Raw genomic sequence first — 22,396 nt, forward strand, 5'->3', positions numbered from 1 at the left:
AACTGACCTGCATTCAGTACTACTCCGCTAGGTTTTGCAGCTTTGGGAGATGAAATGGCATAACCTCAGCATGCACAACAAACTGAGTGCCATTAAGGAGACTACGAATGTGTGGCAGCCTCCGTGCGGGCCTCTTGCAGGGGCTCTGTGGTTCTCTGCCAGCTTCACATTGGCCACACTTGGGTGACACACGACTACCTCCTGTTTTGTGATGACCCACCTCAGTGTTGGTGCAGTGCCCAGCTGACAGTGGCCCATATCTTGGTCAGGTGTCCTCCTTTGGCTGCCTTGCGCCAGACTCTTCAGTTACTGGACCCGTTGCCATTAGTTTTAGCTGACAACACTTCATCGGCTAATTTAGTTTTACATTTTATACACGACAGTAGGTTTTATCATTCTGCACAAGTTTTAGCGCATGTCCTTTGTCCCTTTGTCTTCTACACTCTAATGCTTTTAGGGTGGATGTTTCAATGTATCGCAGAGTGGCTGGCTTTTTATTATCATGGTTGGCCAGCCATGGTCATCTGCTCTCTTGTTTTCACCCCTTCAACCTGTTTCTTGCTTCTCTCTATAGTTTTCTTGTCTGATTTTTGACCATAGTGGTGTTTGTTGTCCTGTTGTTCTTGCGGTTCTTCCTTTCTTTTGTTATTGTTCTGTAAGTCTCCTTTCTTTTCTTCTTTCCGTTGTGTAATTATTTAACTGGGAACAAGGGACAGATGACCTTGCAATTTTGTCCCTCCCCTCCCCCTCCTCCCTTTTAAACCAACCAACCAACTTTACTCTTTTCCAACATTTGTACCCAGCAGTTACTGTAACCCAGAATATCAAAGATGTACTCCTACAACTATAATGACTGGGGAAGGAAGTTTCTTTCTGCTGGGTACCTGGGCACATTGGAATTGTGGGGAATGAAAGGGCAGATCGAGCAGCCATTGGGGGCGTGTCATGATCCTCTGGTATTTCAGTGTGCTATCCCCCTGCATGCTATCATCTCGCTGTTGAGGTACAAAGTCAAGTCTCAATTGGAAGACGAATGGCTGGCAGTGATCAAGTACCGTGTCATCAAGCCCACAACTCGGCCGTACAGTTCTTCCCTCCAGCCCCGTTTGCGGGATGAGGTCTTCTTATTCGTCTTCGCATAGGCCATGGCCCTATGATACATGGATTCTTATTCCGGCGTGAGGACCCTTCAATGTGTGATGCTTGTGGCATGCAGATCATGGTGTTTTATTGGACTGCATTTCATTTGCCAACCAGTGGACTGCAGCAGATTTGCTGGCGTATCTGCCGTCTATGTTATGTAATGATCAAATGAGTGTGGTTAGGGTTTTAAAGTTTTGTGAATTATCCATCATTTTAACGAGATTTTAGGGAGATGTTCTTAATGTGTCACAGGGTGGCTGGCTCTAATTGGTTTTACTGTGTGTGATACAGAGTGACAGTGTGGTCATTTCGACTGCATGCATATACAACACTTTTAGTTCATCCCCACATTTGTTTGTTTCATAAGTGTAAGTGCACTGATGACTTTGCCGTAGGGTGCACACGCACTCTCTCTCTCTCTCTCTCTCTCTCTCTCTCTCTCTCTCTCTCTCTCTGCGCCTGCCTTCTTCCCAGAATTTACTTCTTCTATGATGTGCTCAGTGCAGCACAGATCAAGTTTATTTGGGATGAAAACTCAGTGTTGTACTTTCTGTGCCTTCACTAATTAATTGTGCATTTTGGATAAAATTATCTGATTTTGACACTACAGAACTCAGTCCTCAATGTGTTTTTATGGTTTGTGGTGATATAACTAAATAGCAATTTTCAAACAGTGGAAAATCCAGAATGGAATACAACTACAAAATTGGATGATCGCTATTAACCATGTAGAAGATGTGTTGAATTGCAGACAGGCACATTGAAAGAAGACTGCTGTATATTATCAGCTATTGGACAAAGTCCCTGAGTGATTGTAGGCAGAACACATGTTCACATGTTCATAACTTGTACAAAAACATGGCCACTGTCATTTCTGGGCACCGAGGGCTGATTGCAGTCTTAATGCCCGGAGTTGACAGTGACCGTGTGTGCATTTTTGTTTTCTACGTCTGACGAAGGGCGAAGTCCAGGTGCTAATAACTTCAAGTATTCTCCTTCCAGTGTACCTGTCTGTCACTCAAGGCCTCCTCTATGTGGCAAGCAGCAATCTATCCTATTTATTTGTTAAATAATGATTTTGTATCGGTAAAGTTCTGTGTATGAGGTTGACGAAAAGTTTCTCGGTAAATAGTGCATAACGTACTGCAACAGTGACTTGGAAATACTTTCTTGGATGTCTTTACTTTGTGTTCTTACAGTTCCAGGCATTTTTGATTTACAGTTAACCCAAATAAATTTTTGACGCATTTTGGTGTTGATGTATGATGCACATTGAAACTAGATGCTACTCATTTGCCTTTAGGTGCCATACTTTCTCATAAAGATGAATTTTTTTCGCTATATTTTTCAGATGCTTTTGTGCGATTGTTTGATAATGAGAGATATCCATGGAGCTACAAAATTGTCTGACTGTTGCTGGAGTGGAAAATGTGACAACTGCGCAGGACCCTGTTGTCATATGTTTGCAACCAGAAGGTGAAGTGGAATGGGCATTGCCTGTAATTACAGGTAGTCAGCAGTTGGATCATGAAGTTGTTGCTCTGGTACAAGAGGTGAGGAGAACTCATAGCAATTTATCACTGTTATACTTAATTGTATTGAATTTAGCATAACAGTTAATGTCTACAAATAAGGGAGGAAAAAGTTTTGTTTTTCTTTGCAACGGAGTGAGGCATGCAGTGGCTAAGACACTGGACTTGCATTTGGGAAGGCGATAGTCCAGATCACTATACAGCCAACAAGATTTGTTTCCCTAAATTGCTTAAGGTAAAAGTTGATAATCATCCTTTGAGGAGGACATGACCAATTATTGTCCCCATCCTGTCTCTATTAGGGTATTCCACCACTAATGATATTATTATGATATTATTATGGTGTGATGTTTAACTGTAATTCTCCTTCTATAATTCCTTTATTGCTGTAATTTAAACCTGGAAGATTCACTATAGGTAGGGAAGGTTTGAAGAAAATTAAGCTAAGTCACTGGGTTAGAAACGATACAGTGGTGGGAACTGAAACCTGAGGAAGACGAAAGCTTTGTAGAACACAGTTCAAAAGCCAGAGATAAGGGAGGGAAATTGTGGCAGAGGAAAAGAAAAAGGTAGGATGTAGCAAATGAATGGTAACAACAAAACTACAAAATACAAAAGAGAAGAGAGGGGAAACTCAGGACCATGGGATTCCACAGAAATTTATCTGGATGGGCGAGGGGATACAATACTCCAAAATTCATATTTCTTATGTAAATGAGTTGGTCAGGTTTGAGACATGTCATGACACAATAAGTAAATTTTGTAGGTGAGACAAAAAACTTCTTATCTTCCAAACAATATAAGGTTGTCTGTCATGACATATGAGAATACTAAATGAATAAAAACACTCTACTCCAGATACCAAGGGGGTGGGGAGAGGGAGCATTGTGTTGTGGATGCCTATACATGGGATGATGGTAGGTAACTTCACTCACCTCACTGATGAATCTTCTGAAAATCTAACACATGAACGTGCCTTTAGCTCTCACTGTATAATATTATCTTTCTTTGGGATTAAAAAAGCATTTTTCCATCAGGTCTGATGTTTTGTTAATTTGCACCTCAAAATTAAGTTTGCTTTTCTTAAAATTCTACCAACAATTAACTGGGTAGCTTTTTGCCATTCTCTACTACAGGCACAGGCAACCTTTGGTGACCTATGTGCCTCAGCCACATATGTAAATAAGTTCACGGGCTGCCTCATCACTTGATTCATTAACAGCCCACCTAGCACATAAAATCAAAACTGTAGCGTCCATGGTGTGAATGGTTATGGGGTAATGCACTGATATGAATGGCATCCCTTTCCCGACACACCACATCAACAAATTGTGAAAGTACATTCATTTTTTGTGTGCCCTGTCTTCAGATGTTTACACATTTTTTTATAAATTGTTAACATTGCTTCCTAATGAATGTAGTTTTACAATAGCTGCCTTAAAAACTTTCGTTGTGTAACTCTCCAATCAGATTGGAAACAAAATTCTCTTTGTTGTTCTGATCAAATCGCTGGCCATGTCATGAGCTGAAACCTCAGGCAATCTGACTATTGATGGAAATACCAGAAATGTGTCCCAGGCAGAGTACAATGCACGTGCCTCACTTTCTCTCCCACGAATTTCTTCCGTGGGGTAGACTGAAACCAATTGCAGACTGGAACTGGCCCCAAGGGCTGCTGGTTATCCTCCTGTGCTCTGCTATGTGCTGGTCAGACCCTATACTCTAACAATAAATAGAACTTTCTAACCAGAGCAAGAAAGTACTAGATCATGAGTAACCACTGTCACACTCAGTGAGAGGGTTTAGATGTAAAAATATGGAGTAGCAAGGAATGAGCTATGAGCTGATTGAAGGTAACATTGCACCACACAACTTGATGAAATACATGCAGATATTGATTCTTACAGTTTCCAATCTGCAGCAATTGATGTTGAACTGCAGTGACATCTATTAGTTTATTAATTGACGAGCTGAGTCCACAGGATTGCCCGGATATGTATTTACTCCAATTCTAGTAGCCCATCTCCTCTTCCTCCCCCCTTTTCTCTCTCCACATTACCACTCCACCCCAGTAGGCAGGTCATGGTTCTTACCAACAAGGTATTTCTTTCCAGGTAGTAAGTAATATGTGTATGAAGTTTGGTTAAGATTGATCCAGGGGTTTAGGAGGATATTTCTATAATACACATCAATTAATACTTTTCCCCCTTCTGCTAATTCTGTTTGTTAAGGTTTGATACCTCTGTCAGTGAAAGTGGAAGTATTATATGATCTGTCTGTTAAGACGCTTTTTTCTTAGAAATCAGTAGAGGTATCAAGTTGAAATTTATGTCAAATACTAATGTATGGTCCCTTGTCAGTGTAAAAAATTTAAGCTTCGAAGTCAATGCAATCGAGAGATAAGACCTTTTTTTACAGAATCTGTAGTTAACTATCAGCTCTCAGGCACACAAGCCCCCCTGCGGGTCCGGGGGTTAGAATAGGCCCGAGGTATTCCTGCCTGTCGTAAGAGGCGACTAAAAGGAGTCCCTCCCCCTCAAGGGGGTAGTTAGCGCCTGCGTCCGGAGACGGACGGTTTCACGACCTATATTTGCGTTCATTTTGGTTTTTCACTTCTTCTAGTTTCTTCCTTTCTTTGTTCTTCTCCATCTCGCTGTCTTACTTACTCTTCCCCTTGCCTTCTTCCCCTTGCCTTCTTCTCCCTCTCTGGTCTCCACTTCGGCGTTTGAGACGGTATGTCCTTTCTTTCCCTCTCTCCTTTCTTTTTCCTCTTCTTCCTTCCTCCCTGTGCGTGCCTGATGGCCGACTCACGCGTTCACACGCGTAGCCGGTGACGGGGTAACGTGTAATTCCCTGCCCTGGGTAGACAAGTAAGGCACGCACGTACCCCCTGCTAAAGGCCAGGCCCAGGGAGGGGTGATTGCCTGAGCTGACACCTTCCGACCGTGCCGATTGGTCCCTCCGTCCGTTTCTCGGCATGTGTGACCTGAGGTGTGAACAATCACCTAAGGCGGGGGATTCCTCCGCAATGGATTTCTCTTCTTCTTCTCTCTCGACTTCTGCCCACAAACGGAAACTTGACCAGCCACCAGTGACAAAAGTACTACCGTTTGCCCCACAGTTCCTCATAGTTTCTCGATCTGAGGACGGAAAGGATTTTTCCTCTGTCAACCCTTTCGTTATCCAGAAGGGCGTAGATGCCATAGCCGGATCTGTCAAGTCTTGTACCAGGTTGCGTAATGGTACCTTGTTACTAGAAACTGAGAGCGCCTTTCAGACACAAAAACTGCTTCGGGCCACACTCCTGTACACGTTCCCTGTCGGGGTGGAGGCTCACCGCACTTTGAATTCGTCTCGTGGAGTGGTCTGTACTAGATCACTCGACGGATTGACTGATGAGGAGATTCAGTCTTTCCTCGCTGAGCAGGGCGTGACGGCTGTCCATAGGGTTATGAAAAAGGTCAACAATGACCTTGTACCGACCCGGACACTTTTCTTGACCTTTGACAGTGTTCAGCTGCCGTCACACATCAAGGCGGGCTACGAGGTTATCTCTGTTCGCCCCTATGTCCCGACACCTACACTCTGCTACCAGTGTCAGCGTTCCAATCACACTCACCATTCTTGTTCCAATGCAGCTACATGTGTGACTTGTGGCAGGGCTGCCCATGAGGGTGACTGTCCACCTCCGTCTCCTCGTTGTGTGAACTGTCGCGGTGACTATGCAGCGTCCTCCCGCGACTGTCCCGTCTACAAGGAAGAACGCTGTATCCAAGAAATTCGGGTCAAAGAGAAAGTCTCCACCTCCGCTGCTCGCAAGCTATTCGCTAGCAGGAAGCCCACGTTGCTCTCAGCGAGGAAGTACAGTACTGTCGTCACCTCTCCTCGGACTACCAGGGAGGTGGCGACACAGACATGCGATCTGACCTTCAGCACTACGGTCGTCCGTGCGGCCAGTGCTAAGATCGCCCGGTCGACGTCTCCTCTTCCTCCCGTCGCCCCTCCGACACAAGCACTTTTATCAGCTTCTGCCAGGACGAAGACCAAGAAGTCAGAAGCACGGGCCTTCAAGAAAGAACCGTCTCGTGCAGACCTTCTACGTACCACGAACCCTCAGCCATTGACCAATCCTTCCACAAAACGGCCTTCCAAGAAGGCTCATAGGAAGCACAGTTCTCCTTTCCCGCCATGGCACATTTCTCCTCCTGCGCCCCCCAGCGGTTGCCGCCCCAGGTCGTCATCCGTTTCGCCTGGCCGCACCACTGGTAGCCGAACATCTGGCCGTTCACCAGCGGAGGAAACTCCCCCTTCTGGCCATCTTCACAAGATGGCCGATGAACCTCTAGAACAAATGGACGATTACTGTCCGCCTCCTGCTAGCGGCGGCAGTGCTCGCTCGAAGCCGGGCCCTCAGCGGCCTTCTCGATGACCCCTTCTTGCACCTTCTTCTTCTCACGATGGCACTTATTCACTGGAATATTCGCAGCATTCGTTCGAACCGAGAGGACTTGAAATTGCTGCTCCGCTCGCACCGTCCTCCAGGAAACGAAGCTATGCCCATGTGATCAAATTGCCTTGGCACACTACACCTCTGAGCGTTTTTACTTACCCCCTGTGGCAGGTATTCCGGCTCATGGAGGGGTTATGTTGCTGGTCCGGGATGATATCTACTATGATCCCATCATATTGCACACCAGCCTGCAGGCAGTTGCCGTCCGCATTACTCTCCCCAATTTTACATTTTCCATCTGTACCGTTTACACTCCATCGTCGTCTGCCGTTACCAGGGCAGACATGCTGCAAATTATTGCTCAGCTCCCTACACCATTTTTGTTAACTGGAGACTTCAATGCTCACCATCCTCTTTGGGGCTCTCCAGCATCCTGTCCGAGGGGCTCCCTGTTAGCAGACGTTTTCAACCAACTCAGTCTAGTCTGCCTTAATACTGGCACCCCTACTTTCCTTTCAGACACCTCTCACACCTATCCCTATTTGGACCTCTCTGTCTGTACTACCCAACTTGCATGCCGGTTTGAGTGGTATGTGCTTTCTGATACACATTCGAGCGACTACTTCCCGTGTGTTATCCATCTCCTGCATCATACCCCCTCTCCGTGCTCAACTAGTTGGAACTAGTTGGAACATCTCCAAAACAGACCGGGGGCTCTTCACTTCCAGGGCGACCTTTCAGGATCAAACCTTCACAAGCTGCGATAATCAGGCCACACACCTCACGGAAGTCATTTTCACTGCTGCTGAATATTCCATCCCTCACACTACTTCTTCTCCACGCCGCGTACCGGTCCCCTAGTGGACCGCAGCATGTAGAGACGCCTTACGTGCTCGTCGACGTGCTTTACGCACTTTTAAACGCCACCCTACAGTGTCGAATTGTATCACTTACAAACAATTACGTGCGCAGTGTCGTCTTATTTTTAAAGAAAGCAAGGAAGCCAGCTGGGCTGCTTTCACAAGCACCTTCAACAGTTTTACTCCTTCTTCTGTTGTATGGGGTAGCCTGCGCCGGCTATCTGGCACTAAGTTCCACTCACCAGTTTCTGGCTTGACGGTCGCGAATGACGTCCTTGTGGCCCCTGAGGATGTCTCCGATGCCTTCGCAGAGGTTTCGAGCTCCACTCATTACCCCCCTGCCTTCCTCCCCCGAAAACAGGCAGAGGAGGCTCGGCCACCTAATTTCCACTCCTCGAATTGTGAAAACTACAATGCCCCATTCACCATGCGGGAACTCGAAAATGCACTTGCCCGGTCACGGTCCTCCGCTCCGGGACCTGATTCTATTCATATTCAGATGCTGAAGAACCTTTCTCCTGTGGGTAAAGGTTTCCTTCTTCGTACTTACAATCGCATCTGGATTGAGGGACATGTTCCCGCATGCTGGCGCGAGTCTATTGTTGTACCGATTCCTAAGCCGGGCAAGGACAAGCACTTGCCTTCCAGTTATCGACCCATCTCACTTACCAGCTGTGTCTGTAAGGTGATGGAGCGAATGGTTAACTCTCGGTTGGTTTGGCTGCTCGAATCTCGACGCCTGCTTACCAATATACAATGTGGATTTCGTAGGCGCCGCTCTGCTGTTGACCATCTGGTTACCCTGTCGACCTTCATTATGAATAACTTCTTGTGGAAGTGCCCGACTGCGGCTGTGTTCTTTGATTTGGAGAAGGCTTACGACACCAGTTGGAGGGCGGGCATTCTCCGCACCATGCATACATGGGGCTTTTGCGGTCGCCCCCCTCTTTTTATTCGTTCCTTTTTAATGGATCGACATTTCAGGGTACATGTGGGTTCTGTCCTGTCAGACACCTTTCGCCAGGAAAATGGGGTGCCACAGGGCTCTGTTTTGAGTGTCGCTCTCTTCGCCATAGCGATCAATCCAATAATGGATTGTCTCCCAGATGATGTATCAGGCTCCCTTTTCGTGGACAATTTTACCATCTATTGCAGCGCACAGCGTACATGTTTCCTGGAGCGCTCTCTTCAGCGTTCTCTTGACCGTCTTTACTCCTGGAGTGTCGCCAATGGCTTCCGTTTTTCTGCCTAGAAAACGGTCTGTGTTAACTTCTGGCGCTACAAAGAGTTTCTCCCACCGTCCTTACGACTAGGCCCCGTTGCTCTCCCATTCATGGAGACAACAAAATTTTTAGGTCTTACATTTGACAGGAAACTTAGTTGGTCTCGACATGTGTCATATTTGGCTGCCCGTTGTACCCGTTCTCTAAATGTCCTTCGTGTTCTCAGTGGCACGTCGTGGGGAGCGGATCGAACCGTCCTACTTCGCCTATATCGGTCGATCGTCCGCACCAAGCTGGATTATGGGTGCTTTGTATACTCCTCTGCACGGCCGTCCATCTTACGCCGCCTCAACTCCATACATCATCGTGGTTTACGGCTTGCGATTGGAGCGTTTTATACTAGTCCTGTCGAGAGTCTTCATGCTGAAGACTCATCTACCGGCGCGATATGCTGCTTTGTCATTACGCCTGTCGGCTTCTGTCAATGTCCGACCACCCATCGTATCGTTCCTTTTTTGACGACTCTCTTGACTATCAATATGGGTTGTATGTCTCTGCCTTGCTACCCCCTGGAGTTCGCTTTCGTCGTCTCCTTCAACACCTTGATTTTTCGCTCCCTGCAACCTTTAGAGTGGGCGAGAGCCACACGCCACCTTGGCTCCAGGCTCAGGTTCGCGTTCACCTTGACCTCCGCTCGCTCCCAAAGGAGGTTACCCCTGGTTCAGTATACCACTCCCGTTTTGTCGAACTTCGTTCGAAGTTCATTAATATGACCTTCATTTATACGGATGGCTCTAAGACCAATGACGGGGTCAGGTGTTCTTTTATTGTCGGTGCACAAAGTTTCAAATACCGGCTACATGGCCACTGTTCGGTCTTCACAGCTGAGCTCTTTGCCCTCTATCAGGCTGTTCTTTACGTCTGCCGCCACCGACATTCTGCTTATGTCATCTGCTCCGATTTTCTGAGCGCCATCCAGAGCCTCTGTGATCCGTATCCGGTTCACCCTTTCGTGCACCGGATCCAACGCTCTCTTCAGCAGCTGGTGGATGACGGGTCTCCAGTTAGCTTTATGTGGGTTCCTGGCCATGTCGGTATCCCTGAGAATGAAGCTGCAGATGCTGCGACCAAGGCTGCGGTCCTCCAGCCTCGGACGGCTTCTTGTTGTGTCCTTTCATCAGATTGTAGCACGATCATTTGTCGGCGCATTTTATCGCTGTGGCATGCCGATTGGGCTGCACTTGGGGACGACAAGCATCGGGCCTTGAAAGCTCTTCCCGTAGCTTGGACGTCCTCGGCGGGAGGAGGTCATTTTGGCCCGGCTACGAATTGGACACTGCCAGTTCAGCCATCGCCATCTGCTGACGGCAGCGCCGGCGCTGTTCTGTCCATGTGGGCAATTGCTGACGGTCCGCCACATTTTAACGTCCTGTCCGGATTTTACTACGCTGCGTCTTGATCTTGGCCTGCCATGTACTCCGGATGCCATTTTAGTGGATGACCCAGGAGCTGCTGCTCGCGTTCTTCGTTTTATCAAATTGTCACACCTGTCTAAGGACATTTGATTATGCTGTAGTTTTTTAATCCTATGTCTGTTAATACGTCTTTTATAGTGTTGTCCCTTTTAGTTGCTGTTTCAACCTTGTGCCTCGCGGTACATTCCTAAATTAGTCAGGGCGCTAATGACCATTGTAGTTGTGCACCCTAAAACCACAACAAAAAAAGGCACACAAGACTTGACATGACACAAATTTTCACCCTGAAAATTAGGCCTGTACTATGTATGTCAAGAGAAGAGCTCTGACAGCTGGCAGTGGAGTTGCCAGTATTTGACATGCATGGACAGCAAGCCAGCAGCGGTCGCCCAGCACAATGGCAACACGGGCGTTGCCACAGTTATGCAAACAAAACCCCATGATCTGATTGGTTGTCAGTTAGTTAGTTATATTACTTGTTCCATGGATCAGGAACACGATTCTTTCGTAATGATGTGGAACGTGTCAAAGTATACAAGATTCATTTATCCCAAATAATCATTGTTAGTCTTATATACGGTACAATTGTTAATGCTTACTGTATTTCTTTGGCCTATGTCTAAAAATTCATCTATGGAGTAGAAGGAGTTGTCATTCAGGAATTCCCTTAACTTACTTTTGAATGCCGATTGGTTGTCTGTCAGACTTTTGATATTGTTTAGAAATTTACCAAAAATCTTTGTGGCAGTATAATTCACCCCCTTTTGTGCCAATGTCAAATTCAATGAATGGTAGTGAAGGTCACCCTGTCTCCTAGTATTGTAGCTGTGGACTGTGCTATTAATTCTGAAGTGATCTGGGTTACTAACAACAAATTTCATTAGGCTGTATATATATTGTGAAGCTACTGGCAATATCCCTAATTCTTTAAATAATTGTCTACAAGATGATCTTGGATGAGCCCCAGACATTATTCTGATAACACGTTTTTGTGCAATAAATACCTTCTTTCTTAGTGATGAATTGCCCCAAAAGATGATTCCGTAAGAAAGCAACGAATGAAAATATGCATGGTAAGCTAACTTACTGATGTGCTTGTCTCCAAAATTCGCAATGACACTAATAGCATAGGTAGCTGAGCTCAATCGTTTCAGTAGATTGTCAATGTGTGTCTTCCAGTTTAAATTCTGATCAATACAGACACCCAGAAATTTTGAACACTCTGCTTTAGCTAAAGATTTTCCCCCACACTCTATATTTATTTCCGGTGTTATGCCTTTCCCTGTACTGAACTGTATGTACAGTGTTTTTTCAAAGTTCAATGAAAGTCCATTTGCGGAAAACCACCTAATAACTCTTTGAAAAACATTATTTGCATTTTCCTCAGCTGATTCTTGCTTTTTAGGCTTGATTACAATACTTGTGTCATCTGCAAAGAGAACCAAGTTTGCATCTTCATGAATATAATTAGGCAAGTCATTAACATATGTTAAAAACAATAAAGGCCCCAAGACAGAACCCTGTGGTACCCCATTTTTTGATACATCCCCAGTCTGAATAATCTGATGCCCTTTGTGTACTATGTGGGTTTACTGTTTCAACCTTCTGCATTCTACCAGTTAAATATGCAGTGAACCATCTGTGTACTGAACCATTCATTCCATAGTACTTCAGCTTATCTAAGAGGATTTCATGATCCACACAATCAAAAGCCTTAGAGAGATCACAGAAAATCCCAATTGGTGATGTTCTACTATCCAGAGCATTTAAAATTTGATCAGTGAAAGCGTGTATAGCACTATCTGTTGAAACACCTTTCTGAAAACCGAACTGACATTTTGTTAAAACGTTATTCCCACTAATGTGTAAAGTTACTCTTGAGTACATTACTTTTTCAAACACTTTTGAGAAGGATGTCAGAAGTGAAATAGGGCGATAATTGTTGACGTCTGTCTTGTCACCTTTTTTATACAAGGGTTTAACTATGGCATATTTCAATCTGTCAGGAAATATTCCCTGATTCAATGAGCTATTACATGTGTGGCTAAGAACTCGACTTATCAGGTGTGGACAAGATTTTAGTATTCTATTTGAGATACCATCAGTTCCATGTGAGTTTTTATTCTTAAGTGAATTTATTATTTTCTTAATTTCAGATGGTGAGGTGGGTAGGACTTCAATTTCATTTGTTTGCACCGGGAATGCCTCTTTCATATAGAGTTCTGCCCTATCTGGTGAGCAGCTGGTGCCTAGATTTTCCACTACATTTATAAAATGATTATTAAAAATATTTTCAACCTGTGATTTTTCATTTATAAGCTTTTCATTGTGCTTAACAGTAATACTGTTGTCCTGTGACCTTGGTTGCCCTGATTCCCTTTTAACTATATTCCATATTGTTTTAACTTTGTCATCAGAGGTGCTAATCTCAGACTTGATACACATACTTCTGGATTTTTTTATAACTTTCCTTAATATATTACAATATTTCTTATAATGGTTGAGCTTTTCTTCATCTCGACTTATTCTAGTGTCTTGGTATAGTTCCCATTTCCGGCTACAAGAAATTTTAATCCCTTTAGTCAGCCATGGTTTTTTATCAAGTTTATTTGAATTATGATTCACTAATTTCTTAGGAAAACTGTTTTCAAATATACCCACAAGTTTATCATGGAATAAGTTAAATTTAACATTTGCATCAGGTTCCCGATAAACATCCTCCCAGTCTACCCTTTTCAAACTTTCCTTAAATTGTTGAATTGTTATATGGTTAATTGGGTGTATTATTTTGTTTGTTTTTTTCACATTACTGTATGGAGCAAAGTCATGAATTGAAAGTAGCTGTGCATCGTGATCAGAAAGCCCGTTCTTAATAGGATAGGTGCTTACTTCTTTTAATTTATCTTGGTCTATGAAAATGTTATCTATCAGGGTGCTACTGTCTTGTACAATACGAGTAGGAAAATCAATGACTGATGTCAGATTGTAAGAGCGAAGTAATAGTTCAAGGTCGTTCTTCTTGCTCGAGTGTTTAAGAAAATCTACGTTAAAACCTCCACAAATGATAATGTGTTTTACCTTTTCTGACAGATAACGCAGCAAGAGATCTAGGTTTTTAAGAAACATTTGAAAATTTCCAAGTGAGGACCTATACACAGTCACAATTATGAATTTACCACTGTCCAATTTAAGCTCACAAGCGCATACTTCAATGTGCTGTTCTACACAGAATTTTGTGGTTTCTATGTTTTAAAACGATGTTCCCCCTTAACATAAATGGCAGCTCCTCCTTTCTCCATATTGTCTCTACAAAAATAAGTTGCGCGAAGCATGTGTGCCAAGGCTGCATCAATTGTCAGAGCTCTTTTCTTGCCGTACGCACTGTAGTGGTTGATAAAGAAAACAAAAACATCAAAAAGTAGGGATCATTTATTTTACTATTCGCAGATATTCGCTGTCTACTTCTTACTGTACCACATCTGTGAAGGCATTTATTGTGTTAGTGCACCAACATTTGTATGTGTATGCCATGTGAATCTGCTGGCATTAAGTCACTGCTAGTGATGGAACAAATGAAAGTTAGTTGGCATGAGGGTGGGGCTTAAGGTGGGAGGATGAAGAACTCCCATTCAAACTGAAGTAACTGATTCATTGTGATGTTGGCTGTAAGGGATGCATTGCAGTACAAAAGAATAACACTTCCACTCTTTGTTCCACCTCTCTTGCCCTGGATTGCCCTTTGCAGATTTCGCTGTGTTTGACTATACCACTTGGCACTTATAACCTCCCCTCACTATAAGATTTTGGTCCTCTGCGAACCACGATATTCCAGAAGAACTACCCAACTTTTTTGACAGAGATTGTCTGCTTGAATTTGCTCTTCACATGTGAACAATTATGTGACAAAGGGATTGTTTGGAAGAGTCATATTTAAGAACAATGAGAGTTGCTGGCAGAATAAACCTGTATTGACTAAGAGTTTTGATCAACTAATCATTATCAGGTAACATCAAAGTATTTACATTGACGTGTAAGGTATTGTACAGAAAGGTAGAAATTTAATACTTGTATGAAGCTTGTAGTTGGCAGGAAAGAATACCATTTTCTCCTAGCATTGCAAAATGACTGCGGTCACAACAATGCAACTGTACCACATTACTGCATCATGTACCTCTCTTTCCACACATGGACTTTCTCATCCAACTACTCATGCCTTCTCTGGGCACAATCGTAATTTATTTTCTGGATGGCCTTCATACATTGTGTGCAAGTGGTTATGACACTGTTATTTACCTATTTATACACTTTACTCACCAAGTGGCGGCAGGAGAATATAGATACCGAGAGAAGCTGCCAGTGGCTCTGAAAGCTTGCAAATTTCCTTACCCTTAATATGCTTTTGTTGTCCTGCTGCCACTCGGAGAGTAAATTTTTTATCTATCCAGTTACATTATATTTCCAAAAACTGATTATTTTTGTTGATATGTTTGTAACTGTGCAATATTTACCTTTTTTTTGGTTGGATTCAATTTTTGTTTTATAGTGTTTCTGATTCTTAGATTACTGAAATTTACATTAGTAAGAATTATTTTGGGCTGAGATTACTTACAAAACTGAATAAATATGGGGTCTGAGTTTTTGTGAAGTGTGTACAACATCTGCAGATGAGACACATTACTGCTGAAAAAGAAATGTTCTTAGCTTTGGTTTAAAGTAATTTTTCATCAGTAAACAATGATTGCCTGTGACTGGGGCTAAATTTCTGTGCTTGCTGCTGTGCTGGCTAGGTACACATGCATAGTAATCTCATACCTTTTGGTTACATTATAGTGAAAAACAATAAAACTGCTTTTAATTTTTCAGGACGTTAATGGCGAATCTGTTATGGGTGTCGGGCAGATCCCAGCAGTTAACTGTGTTGAGGTGATACCAGATTTCCTGGGATCAGTCATACCCAGCTGCTCAGAGGAAGGGGAAAAGACAGTATCAACTAATGCAGTGGCTTTTCAGGAAGATGATGGCCAAGTATTTTACATTACATACACTTTGCCCAGCACCGCAGAAGTTGACCTCACAAGTGGTGAGCCTCCTGTGGAGGTTCAAGGAGAAACAGGTTCAGTAAAATTTTATCGTAGTTCCAGACATATGTTGTAACTTCATCAATCCGTGTCATGTCAGGTCTTGGGTGCCTGAGGGCTGATAGTTAATTGCAAATTCTTTAGGTCATTTTCATGTGCCACTTTATTTTATGGAAAATTTTGTTTGTACCCCTATGTAAACTTTCTTATGAAAAGGAAAGTTGTTACTGACCATATAGTGGTGATGCAGAGTCGCAGATAGGCACAATAAAAAGCCTTCCAAATAAAGCTTTCGGCCCGTAAGGCCTAAGGCCTTATGAACCAAAAGCTTTATTTGGAAGTCTTTTTGTTGTGCCTATCTGCAACTCTGCATATCTGATATATGGTGAGTACCAACTTTCCTTTTCATAATATCATTACATTCCATCCTGGATTTTCCATTGTTTGATATTAAACTTTCTTATTTACATTTGCTTAGATATTGACCGTGTACAGGTATATGATAGTTTACTTAGTCCTGTTGAACAACTCATCTCTACATCAGATAGAACTGACAGGAGAGAGGATGAAATTTTAAATTCACAATAAATCCAGGATGGGATGATGTTAGACTATTGTCATCATCATCAACCGTATGACATTTAGTGCTGGATAGAGGCCGTCTACAGAGTTTTCATTCCTGTGAAGGGGTGGGATACACTTATGATGTGGCTGGAACTGGGTAGTACATTGTTGGTGTATAGGACAGGTCTTGCACCTTGATTGCCTTTTTGCGTATGGAATCCTTGATGAAAATCACACTTAAAGTGTGTAGTGTAGCGTTCAGGAGTGTTGGAACATTGTATAATAACATCATGATGTGGCATGTCATAGATCATCATAGAATGATGAACCTGTTCCTAGAATATTCGGGGATGCTTTTACAATAATGAAGGCATGTCAGATAACTAGGAAGTATTAGCATTGTGTTTTCCTTACACAATGGATTGTCAAAAAAAGGAGGAAAAAAGAAAGTAACATTATGTATGTTGTTATGATTGTGACTGTTGTACAACAAACATAATACTAGATATAGGGGAAAAAGAGGTGTAATGTTTAGTCAAACAGTCTTGTTCTGCCTATATTAAATAGCAAATAGGACAAAGTTGAAATTATCTTGGTTTAAATTGTATGAACAATGAACAATGAAGGCAAAACTGCAGTAAAATATACACCCAGTCTCTTCTTCCTTTCTCCCTCCTCCTCCTCCTACTACCACTACTACCACCACCACCACTACCACCACCACCACCACCACCACCACCACTCCTTTCACATAGGGCATGTGTGAAGAGCAACAGGTGATATTGTTACCATGACGAGTACACGTCACCAATTAGCTTTTAACACATACACAGACTATCATTGTTGACACAGTTGTTTAGATCCTCTGATATTATCACCTCTGTGGGCATATGAATGAGGTGTTCCATTTCTGCCTTATGTAACAGCTTAGAATTTAATTAGAAAATTGTTTTGTTACATTTGTTTTATGCTTCAGCTAATGGTGAGAAGACGAAAGCACCACATTCAGTCCTTCATGTTGCTGAGGATGGGAGCACAGTTTTCCTAAACGTTGGGCATATTATAAATGATGCCGATACTGCACTAGACAGTGTGGGCCAAGTGGACGTAAGCTCCAACGCTGCAAATGTTTGTGTCGAGCAAATGCCAGAATTAATATCTAAGCCCAGTAAGAAAAGATTTCCATCTACAAAACTCCAACATAGTTTTGTTGGGAACAACCTTTGCATTGAAGATAAGTTGCAGGTAAAAAAAAAAAAAAAAAAAAACCAAGTTATTTGTTTCTCCAGTTTGTGATTGGTTGGAACTGTTTGCCAATAAAAAGCTGTTAGGAATGTTTATAGCCTAAAGAACATGTTTGTGAAAGCTATGTATGCTAAAATATTGTATAAGGAGGTTGTGATTTTATGGTGTGTGTGTGTGTGTGTGTGCGTGAGAGAGAGAGAGAGAGAGAGAGAGAGAGAGAGAGAGAGAGAGAGAGAGAGATATGGATGAATAGGCACATCCTCTAAAGAAAATTATTAGATACTCTAAGGGAAACTACTTCTACAAACTTTGTAATAAAGAAGTAAAGGCCAAAACATATTTTTAAAAGATGGGTAACAAAAACGTGAATTTTAAATTTCATTCTAATATTGGCAAACGTATACAGCTACACCATAATTAAAAACATTACTATGCAGGGATAAAATAAAAAAATGAAATTGGGTGTGTTGAAAAACTCGGGTGCTGAAAATGTCGTGCGCATGCTTTTACAATATTAATTGATGACTTGCTTCAAGTAACTAATCATGTTGAGGTTTTCTAGTAAGACATTTACATTAAGTTCTTTTTAAAATTGAAAGAAATTCTTTTTTATTTGCCAGTTTTCATAAAAAGTGTGGTGGCTTTTTTTGCATGACTGTGAAAACAGGATTACAGAAATATCTGTTGAGACATCTGTAGAAAAAAGCAAAAAACCAAGATGAACAAATTTCTTGTTAAATTTATCAATTCAATATTCTATTTCTGACCACTTGTCGCTGGTCTGCTCTAGCAACTGTACTTGCTGTGGCTATATCTATGCCCGTGCTTGTAGAGTTGTCACTGTAATGTGTATGCTTTGCCTTTCCACACCCGTTGTGTGTTTGTGTGAGCTGTGTGGGAAGTGTGATTGTTGGTAACCCCTTTCACCCTTGCTTGTAAACTTGAATGTCTCTAATTTTCTCCCTAATGATCAGTGTGCTTGAGGTAAATCAGAGAATGTAATATGTTCCAAGACTCATGTTAGAACATGGACACTTGGCATTTTGAGAGGAATTGCCTTTGTGGGTATTGCATCCCAATCTGCAGAATTTTTTTTCTTCGTACTGGTATTATATCATTTTCCGTGTCCATTCTTGAAACATTTCTGAACTTTGTAAGACACTTAATCTTATGATATAGCCCAAAGTAATTTACTTTTTCCTGGTAGTCTACTTCACTGACATTGATAAATTCATTGAAGTGCCATAATATTTATATGGGATTTAGAAACAGTTTTTCATGTATGTATTTACCCAGACACCATCAATTTTTTTCCTGTTTACATATGATAGATCATGAATGCATAATTACATAACATCACGTTATGAGTCAGTTCTAATTTACAGATTGTTGATGCGATGTTGACTCCAGCCCCAAAGCGAATCTACAAGAAGAAGGAAAAAGAGGAGGCAAGTGCCAATGTTAAAGAAGTTGACTTGTCCTATCTGTGCCAGTTTTGTGGTGCCTCTTTCCCAGAGAAGGAAGCATATTACAGTCACCTTAATGAACACACTGAGGAACAAAAGCTGTCTTGTACAAAGTCTTCTGGGAGGGTAAGTGGCTTAATTACAGTACTTTTAACATGTAAGTGGAAGGAGGCTGTCTTGTCACTTAAATGGAATCAAATTCTCATTTAAGATATACTCTCATACAGAATCTATATTAAAGCACTGTGTCATTGTGTGGAATTATGTTTGTTTGTAAACTGATTATACCTGTCAGCTGGAATAGACCTGTTTTGTGACACTGACATAGTAATAACAGAACCATAGAAAACCTGTTCTGAGAAAAGATTTTAGGTTATACATCACTTGCTGTTGAGGAAAACTGTAAATTCCTGCACAGAAATATTCGGGAGGACGACGGTTCAATCCCGTCTCCGACCATCCTGATTTAGGTTTTCCGTGATTTCCCTAAATCATTTCAGGCAAATGCCGGGATGGTTCCTTTGAAAGGGCACGGCCGATTTCGTTCCCAATCCTTCCCTAACCCGAGCTTGTGCTCTGTCTCTAATGACCCCGTTGTCGACGAGACGTTAAACACTAACCACCACCACCACCACCACCGAAATAATCTTTTGGTTCTGTTCCCTCTTCTTGTAGTGACTGCTGACAAATTCTTCACAATATATAAAATCAAATGCAGAAAAATTCAGGGTGGAATGACAACAATATTATGAAAAGGATAGACTACTACTCATCGTATAGAGGAGATGTGTCACCGACAGGCTCAACAAAAATCTTACTATACATTTAAGCTTTTGGCCAAAAGGCTTTCTTCTAAAGTAGAAAAAAAAAGTTCATACAAGCACAATTCATACACAAGTGAACACTACCTCTGACCACTGAGGCCACACTGTGAGCAGCTGTGCTTGATAACAGAAACAATCCATGGGTAGTAGGGGTAAAGAAGAGGGCAAGTTGTGGAGGGTGGTGGATAGCAGGCTGGGGGTAGGAGAGGGTATAGTACTGCTGGTGGGAACATTCAGGTATATGGTGGAGTCAGGGTAGGGTTCCTAGGTGCAGGCGGGGGGGAAAGGGTTTAGGGGGGGGGGGGGTCATGAAGGAGAGTGAAACAGGAGAGAGATACGAGATACAGGAAAGGAAAAAGACGAGTAGTTGCATTGGTGGAATAGAAGGCTGTGTGTAGTGTTGGAGTGGGAGCAAGGTAGGGGACAGATGGGTGAAGGACAGGGACTAGCAAAGGCTGATGCCAGGGGGTAACGAGATGAAGTATTTATTGCAGGAAGAGTTCCCATCTGCATAATTCAGATTAACTGGTGTTGGTAGGAAGGCTCCAGAAGCCACATACCGTGAAGCAGTCATTGAATTGAAGCATAATGTTCTGAGCAGCATGTTCCTGCACTTGGGTGCTCCAGCTGGTTCTTGGCCACAGTTTGTCAGTGGCCATTCGTACAAACCGACAGCTTTTTGATTGTCACGCCCTCGTGGAAAGCAACATAGTGCTCGGAGATTAGTTTGTAGATCAAATGACTGCTTTCACAGTTAGCTCTACCTTTGATAGGATATGTGATATCTATGACTGGACTGGTGTGGGTTGTGATGGGAGCATGTATGGAACAGGTCTTGTATTCGGGATATGAGCCGTGAGGCAAAGGGTTGGAAGCAGGGGCATAGTTGGAATGTGTAGGTTCAGTGGGTGGTAGAATATCAGTATGGGGGTTGGGGGTGGGGTGGGATGTGAAAGATAGTTGGTAGGATATTCTGCATTTCAGAGCATGGCAGGAGATGATTCAGTTGCTTCAGTCCTGGGTGGTACACTGAATCACAAGGGGAGTTCTCCTTTGTGACCAGATGGTGAGAATGTGGGAGGTGGTAGGTGACTGCTGGAGAGACAGGGTACAGGAGATCTGTTTCTGTACACAGTTTGGAGGGTAATTTCAGTTGTGAAGTCCTCGGTGAGACATGTGGTATATTTGTAGGGGGACTGCTTGTCACTAGAGATGTGATGGCCATGGGTGGCTAGGTTGTATGGAATGGAGTTCTTGGTATCAAGTGGGTGGGAACTTTTGCAGTGGAGGTATTGCTGGTGGTTGGTAGGTTTCATATGGATGGAGGTACTGAATAGGATAGTGCTGGATTGTGCCAGGTGACTGCTCAATGCTGTACCACAGATTTTGTTTTGTAGGTAATGCCCTCAAAGGTGAAGAAATTGTGGGTGGGGATGTAGTTGGTCATGGTGATAAGGAAATAGGTTGAGGTTTGGATTCAGTCAGGCTTGGGGAAAGGTTGTGTTCAGTAGAGGCAAGGCCATGAGCATTAAGGATGTTGGTGTAGAGGGATGTGGCAGTGTGCTGTGTGGTAAAGGAACAAGAACTGTGGAGAGTGGTTGGAGAAAATGGTTGATGCCTTTGGTATAGAGGGATTATTGGCTGGAGGTGTTGGTCCATGAAAGAAGAGACTGTTTCAGTGAGGGTGCATTATTGACCACAATGGGGTGTCCTGGGTGATGGGGTTTATGGGCTGTAGTAAGCATGTAGAAGGTAGGAGAGCAGAGGCCTAAGGATTTGGAACAAATCTAAAAGCTGTCGTAGTCCTTCCGCCAGGTAATCTCTGTTGCTCAGAACCATTGTGGTGGAGATTTTGTTGGCTGGTAGGATTATAAGATCAGGATAAGTTTTCAGCTGGTGGATTGCAATTCTTTCTGCAGGTGTAAGGTCAGCTTCCATGTTGATGGACAGGGAATGATGGTGAGGTAAGGTATTAGTTTAAGAAATTCTGGAATGTTAACGGGGGATTTGGTGGCAGTGAGGTGGATCATGGTAATATGGAGGAGTGAGTCAGGCAGGGTTCAGCATTGGCTTTGGGTTCAGTTTGAGTACCAGAGTTGATGACGAAAACTGTTTCTACTGTATGGACTGGGAGGAGAGGAAGCCTCTAACAAGTTCATGATAGAATTTGGGAGTGGGGCAAAAAGTAAGGCCATTGGAAATACAGATACATTTGCAGGACTAAGGCTTTTGGAGGAAAGATTCTTGACTGGATTTCGGGTCTGTTCAGGTTCTAGTGTGATCGAGTTTCTGAGGGTGTGGTAAATGCAGTAAGTCCATGAGGCAGGGTTTGTCTGCTACAAGGGGATGTGGGGGAGATTTGGAGGCTGTTTGTAGAGATGGTAGATAGTGGTAGTCAAAGACAGAAGAGGGAGGTGAAGAGATTGGATGGTTTTGTAAGGTGGCAATGTGCATGCTGTTCTAGTTTGGGAGAGGGGATGCAGGAATGGTTTTACAGGACTACTGTGGTGAGGGCTGTGGACTGGCAGCATTTGAA

At 43.0% G+C, this 22,396-nt stretch overlaps 1 protein-coding gene across 2 annotated transcripts in view; it reads left to right on the forward strand.

The window, feature by feature from the left end:
- Window positions 1-22,396, forward strand: part of LOC126283990 (zinc finger protein 271-like) — a 139,521-nt gene that overhangs the window by 29,124 nt on the left and 88,001 nt on the right. For both annotated transcript variants that reach the window (XM_049982526.1, XM_049982527.1), the window contains 4 exons: window positions 2,495-2,696; window positions 15,547-15,796; window positions 17,302-17,570; window positions 18,956-19,162. In XM_049982526.1, the coding sequence (XP_049838483.1) occupies window positions 2,532-2,696; window positions 15,547-15,796; window positions 17,302-17,570; window positions 18,956-19,162 (891 nt within the window). In that variant the 5' untranslated portion in view covers window positions 2,495-2,531. The remainder of the gene's footprint in view (window positions 1-2,494; window positions 2,697-15,546; window positions 15,797-17,301; window positions 17,571-18,955; window positions 19,163-22,396) is intronic.

Source organism: Schistocerca gregaria, chromosome 8, assembly GCF_023897955.1.
Source record: "Schistocerca gregaria isolate iqSchGreg1 chromosome 8, iqSchGreg1.2, whole genome shotgun sequence".
NCBI lineage: Eukaryota > Metazoa > Arthropoda > Insecta > Orthoptera > Acrididae > Schistocerca > Schistocerca gregaria.